The sequence below is a fragment of the Sarcophilus harrisii genome, chromosome 2 (genome assembly GCF_902635505.1).
Source record: "Sarcophilus harrisii chromosome 2, mSarHar1.11, whole genome shotgun sequence".
Lineage (NCBI taxonomy): Eukaryota > Metazoa > Chordata > Mammalia > Dasyuromorphia > Dasyuridae > Sarcophilus > Sarcophilus harrisii.
Genome location: NC_045427.1, coordinates 453,201,578 through 453,208,026, shown reverse-complemented (window position 1 = coordinate 453,208,026; position 6,449 = coordinate 453,201,578). Strand labels below are relative to the sequence as shown.

At 35.2% G+C, this 6,449-nt stretch overlaps 1 protein-coding gene across 1 annotated transcript; it reads right to left on the bottom strand.

Moving 5' to 3' along the window:
* Nucleotides 1-4,614: 4,614 nt before the first annotated feature.
* Nucleotides 4,615-5,562, bottom strand: LOC100917819 (olfactory receptor 10A5-like). The gene has a single exon (XM_012540789.1). It carries the CDS (start codon nucleotides 5,560-5,562, stop codon nucleotides 4,615-4,617), a length of 948 nt encoding a protein of 315 aa, XP_012396243.1.
* Nucleotides 5,563-6,449: the final 887 nt, after the last annotated feature.

Here is a 6,449-nt window from a genome sequence, read left to right as displayed (position 1 = left end):
AGATGTTGCTTGTGAAAGAATGTGTGCTTTTATTTTAATAGCCTTGCAGTACTTAAAAAAACTTTTATATATTCTGTATGGGGAATGGAATAAAGAGAGAGGTTAAGAGATTTTCATTGCAACTGCCTCTCTGTCTCCTTGTATCATTCTTGTCTTTCCACATGACACAATCTCTTCTGCTGGTCAGAATTAGATCCCTGGCAGCCACTAGCAGGTGACTCCCATAACAAATAGAGAGAAAAATAGAAAAGCAAATGTGAATGATACAAGAATATTATGAAAAGAGAATTCACAGCTAAATGAAAGAGGAACAAAAATACTGAATAAAATATTTTCCAAAACAGAATTGGCCTAATGTAAAAAGAGATGTAATAATTCACTGAAGAAAAAAACTCCTTTGAAGGCAGAATAGACCAAATGGGAAAAAAAGGTACAAAAATTCACTGAAGAAAATAATTCCTTTTTTCTTTTTTTTTATAATAGTTTTTTTAAAATACATGCAAAAATACTTTTCAACATAGACTCTTGCAAAACCTTGTGTTCCAGATTTTTCTCCCTCCTCTATACACCCTCCCCTAGATAGCAAGTAATCCAATATATGTTAAAATGTGCAATTAAAGAAAATAATTTCTTAAAAATTCAAATTGAGCAAGTGGAAGCTAATGACTTCATGATATTTCAAGAAATAATGAAACAAAATCAAAAGAATAAAAAATATAAGAAAATGTGAAATATCTTGTTGGAAAAAAAAAACTGACTTAGAAAATAGATGGAGGAGAGAGAATTTAAGAATTATTGGACTACCTGAAAGTCACAATCACAAAAAAAAAATCCTAGATACCACATTTCAAGATAGTATAAAGGAAAACACTGATACTCTAGAATCATTCATGACATTCAAATGACATTCAAATAGAAGACTCAAGAGAACCATAAAAAGGTAAACATGAAAGAGTAATCATAAGGAAACAATGAAATTAAACTGTTTGTATTCTTATATGGTTAAATAATGCATGCAATTGCTAAGAACTTAATCATTATTAGGACAATTAGAAAAATTCTCACACTATATAAATAGTGTGAGTTGATAATTTTGGGATGATCTCCCAAAAAGAATGTAAAGATAAGAAAGAGACATGCAAAAATGGTGGTGGTAAACTATGTTTGAACATCACTCTCATTAGAGTTGGTTCAAAGAGGGAAGAACACTCATATATGCATCTATATATATGTATACATATATATAGATACATACATATATGTATATATGCACACATTTCTATATATGTACTCATATAGAAATTTATCTTATATAATAGAGAGATGGGTAAGGAAGGGAATACAAAATATAGGGCACTGATCAGAAGCAAAACAAATATTTGAGGAGGGATAGGATAAAAGGAGAGAGAAAAGGATAAATAGAGGAAAATGGGATAGAGAGAAATGCATAATTAGTGATCATAATTGTGAGTGTGAATGTGATAAGCTAACCCATAAATGAGAGTGGTAGTAGAATGGATTGAAAACCAGAATCCAACAATATATTGTGTAGAAAGACATATTTTGAACATTAAAACAAACATACAAACTGAAGAGAAGGCAAAAATGGCAATTATGATCTCAGATAAAGCAAAAGCAAAACTAGATCTAATTGAAAGATATAACAAAGGAAACTGTATTTGGTTAAAAGGTACCAAAGACAATGAAGGAATATCAAATTTTGTAGCAAATTTCTCAGATAAAGAACTGAACCAAATTTATAAAAGTAAAATCCATTCCCCAATTAATAAGCAAAGCTATGAACAGGCAGTTTTCAAAAGAAGAAATCAAAGTTGTCTATAGTCATATAAAGATATTCTAAATCACTATTTATTATATAAAGGCAAAGTAAAATAATTCTTAAAAAACATTTCACACTTATCAGAAATGACAAATGTTGGAGAGGGATGAGGGATAATAGGTACGTTATGAACTATTAGTGAAGTACTAAACTGGTCTAATTGTTCTGGAGAACAATCAGAAACTATGTCCAAAGAGTTATAAAACTGAGTTGCCCTTTGACCCAGCAATACCACTATTAGGTCTGTACCCCCAAAGAGATGAAATTAAAAAGAAAAGTTCACACACATACATGCACATCAACTCTTTTTGTGGCAAAGAATTGGACAATGAGCTCATCTATTGAAAAACTGAACAAGGTGTGATATATAATTGCTATGGTATTCTATTGGGCTATAAGAAATGATGGGGTGGATGTGGTTTCAGGGGGTAAATCCATGGCAAGACTTTTAGAAAATGATACAAAATGAAGTGGGAAGAATCTGGAGATTATTATGCAGTGTTGTATAACAGCAATCTTGTAATGATGATCAAAACTTGATTGATCGGTTTAATACAGAGATCCAAGACAATTCTAAAGGGCTCAATGATGAAAAAATATTATCCTCCAGAGAGAGAACTGATGTACAATGCAAATTGAAGTATAATTTTCTTATTTCATTTTTTGTGATATAGCTAACATGGAAATATGTTTTACATGATTTCATAAATATAATTAAATATCACATTGTATGCTTTCTCAGTAGGTGGGAGAGGGAGTGAGAGAAAGGAAGAGAATCTGGAAATCCGGAAATCAAAAATTAAAAAGAAAAGAATGTTTAAAATGAATAAATTGTGTTTAAATTTAAAATGGTCTCATGGAAAATACTAAACTATACTCTTGTGTGTATATATATAATTCTCATAAAGATTTTACAGATGTGAGAAATCAGACATATGTCTTAGTGATAGTTAATAGCTTTTCCCTCTTAAAATAGTTTCCATCTATTCTATAGAATTTTTATTCTTTGATATATCTTGAGAATCAGTCCTGGAGTATATGTAAAGTGTTGGCTTTAATATGAATTTTTCAATTTCTATTTGGTGAAATATAGCAATTCTTCTCTTTCAGTTTCTTAACTGTTATTTGTATTGCATGATTTAAGAGGAAAATTTTCATAAGATGTGAGAACTGGAAAACAGGATCTAGAGAGAGCTGGGATCATTCATCAGAAGAAGTAGAAATTCTAGGAAATTATTCAGTGAAGGACTATGGATTTGGATTTAGTATATTGACATTAGAGACTTATTTTTCCTCTAACCATCTTGAAAAAAGACAACCAGCAAAAAAGCCAACATTGGTTCTGAGACATTAAATTGGATGTCAAGGAATAAGAAGAGTTATACCCTCTCATTCATTTTATGTTCCAGCCAAACTGCACTATCAGCTATTTCCCCAAATTTGGTATTCTCCCTTTCATATCTATGCTTTTGTATAGGCTGTCCTTTCTCATTTGTATAGGCTGTCCTGTCTCATTGGAATTCACTCTCTCCTCACTTCCATCTCTTAGAATCCTTAAATTTCTTCCTTACCTTTTCTAATTCACACAATGGATCTCACCCAAAGTTCTCTTCTCTGTAAATATATGTTTACTTCTCTGCAAACTTACTAATTAGTCCCCTGCCAGAGCACTGGCAGGCATTACTCTTCTGTTGCAGAGATAAATAATTCCTTTACATTCAATATTTATAATTTGATTCAATAAATATTTAAGAAATACACAATTGCTAGACAATGGAAATACACAAACAAAAATAAAATAGTCCTCAAGAATTTTTACATTCCACCAAGGGAATAAAATAAAATGGAAAATAATTTATTAAGAGTTTATGATGTATCAAGCAGTAAGCTAAGTGGTAGGAATGCAAGGGAATGGCAAGTACCATCATCACTTGGATGCCATCATAGGAAACCATAGACTTCCCTTTTCTTAGTCCAACCCCTATTGCCCCATTGCTCAATTCCCACAGTGTTAAACATACATTTTCTCATCTAATGTGTTAAAAACCCTTCCCCAATTCTGTGTCCACTCAAACCCTCATATTCACTATCCTCTGTAAATACTTAATAAAAAAATTTTCATTTCGTTCTGTCCCCCCAGTGGAATACAAACTCTTTGGGGGCAGGGACTGTTTTGTTTTTTTCTTTAAATTTCCATAGCTTAGAAAGCATTCAAACACTTATTGAATTAGAAAGGAACTGCCTATCTCTGCTACAGAAGGACAGCTATCTTTGGAGGCAGCAGTACTAATAAGTTGAACAGAGAATCTGGTTGTCCTTCTACTTCCACAGGTTCCTATTACAAAGAGATTATAACTTGGCTAGAATGCACATCCTTCTGGCAAATGTGTAAATGAACATACTTAGCATATTTGGGTCAAGTTGTGCCATAATTCCACTGGCAGTGGTGAGAACTATGGATACAAAACATCAGGGGAAAGACAGTCTCACCATCAACTTCTTGGCTGCTTGGTAGGATCACCTCCTGACCCTTCATTTATCCTTTTGCTTTCTTCTCTCCACTTTATATGTTATGGGGAGATCCTAGAAATATTTTGTCTTTCTTGATCTTCCCACTAAGTGGGACAGAGAGGAAAGGAATCCTCCAAGTCAAAGGTATTCTCCTTTCATCAAACTTCCTTACCTTCTTCATGAGGCCCTTATAGTCCTTCCCATCCCTAAATCAATGATCCTGTAATTATAATGTCAGAGGGGGAGTAATTTGGAGTTTTAGATCAATGTTTCCGGGATCCTAGGCTTCTATGGAGAATGTGATTAAGTGTGGTCTTCACCTCCTTATTCCTCAGGCTATAGATGATAGGGTTCAACATCGGGGTGACCACTGTGTAGGATAGGGACAGCATCTTCTTGCTCTCAGGGGAGTTATTGGACTTAGGTCGGAAATAGGTAAGGCTGCCAGATCCATAGAAAAGCGAGACAACAAGGAGGTGGGAAGAACAGGTGGAAAAGGCCTTACGTTTTCCTTCAGCTGAAGGCATCTTGATGATGGTAGAACCGATACAAACATAAGAGCCCAAGATCAATAAGCAGGGGGCCATGACAACCAGAATAGTTCCTACAATGGCGTAGATCTCGAAGAGTGCTGTGTCTGCGCAGACCAATTTCAGCACAGGGGGGCTATCACAGAAAAAGTGGTTTACTTGGTTAGAGCCACAGAATGGGAAACTGAAGAGCCACATGGTCTGTACTGTGGCCACAGGAAGTCCCGATAACCAGGAGGCAGCAGCCAGCCGCACACAAGCCTTGGGGCTCATGATGACTGGGTAGCGCAGGGGGTCACAGATGGCCACATAGCGGTCATAGGCCATGGCTGCCAGCAGAAAGCATTCTGAAGCCCCAAAGAAGAAGAAGAAATACATCTGAACCGCACAGTTCAGGAAAGAGATGCTTGTGTCATGGGCAACCAGAGTTGCCAGCATTTTGGGAACAATGACCAGGTTGAAGCCAATCTCTAGGAGAGACAGGTTCCTGAGAAAGAAGTACATTGGACTGTGCAAGCCAGAGTCAGCTGTAGTGACCAGTATAATAAGGGCATTGCCCATCAGGGTAATAAGTTCAATGGTCAGAAAAAGTAGGAAAAGCAACGCCTGAAGCTGGGGTTGCAGGGCAGAGAAGCTAAGGAGGACAAACTCGCTCACTGTTGTCCAATTTCTCCCAGCCATCAGCACAGAAATTGGTACCCAGCTGCAGAGACAGAGAAATGTTTTTTACTAGGAGGATACATTCTAATTTCCCAGTTTAGATTTCCTTCTCCTAGAGTAGAGACATGGAAACAGAAAAATATTGGTAGGAAAAGGGGGGTTTCTAATATGGCATAATATTAAGGATACAATGAAGAAAGGCAGAGCTTGTACTCAGGAAAATAGGATGTGGGTCAGTTTTAGAAATGGCACAGACTTCTTCCTACAAATATAAATAGGTAAGGATTGATATTCTGGGTCAGACTTATGGTCTATCCAGTCTGGGAATTGGTCTTGGAATGTAATAACTAAGGCTGTTTTATAAAAAGAGACCTGATTTTATATCTTAAGAATGTTATAAAAGATGTCAGAGTTTTTTGTTGACAAAAGATTAGAGTTAGACCATTATAATCCTTAAACTAATCCTTAACCCTAAACTAATTCTTCATTTCCTTAACAATTTATACCTGTGAATTACCTAAACTGCTAAAATATAACAATTTATACATGAAATAACTGGAGAACATAGAGGGTATGTCTTGGCAAAATTTTCAAAGCTAATTAGAAGATCTAAATTTAAAAACCAACTGTTCTATAATAAACCAAATTGCCTCCTCTGTAGCAAACTATTTCATTGAGAAATTTCCTTGTAGTTTGTTTCTTAATTGCTTGCAGAATAAGGTTTACCTATATGAAGGCTAAAATTGTGAACCTGCTCTGTGGAAATATGGCCCATGGCTAAGGCTTTGACCTCGGAGTTTCCTCTTAGCTGAGGTCAAGAGTATTAGTGCATACATCCAGCTGCTATCGCCTTCCATTCCAGATTACCTTGTATGTGTTTTGTGCATATTTATATTTGCATGTCATCT

What these genes read in the sequence shown, in the direction of transcription:
- LOC100917819 (XM_012540789.1), bottom strand. Translation starts at nt 5,562, where the DNA reads ATGGCTGGGAGAAATTGGACAACAGTGAGCGAGTTTGTCCTCCTTAGC.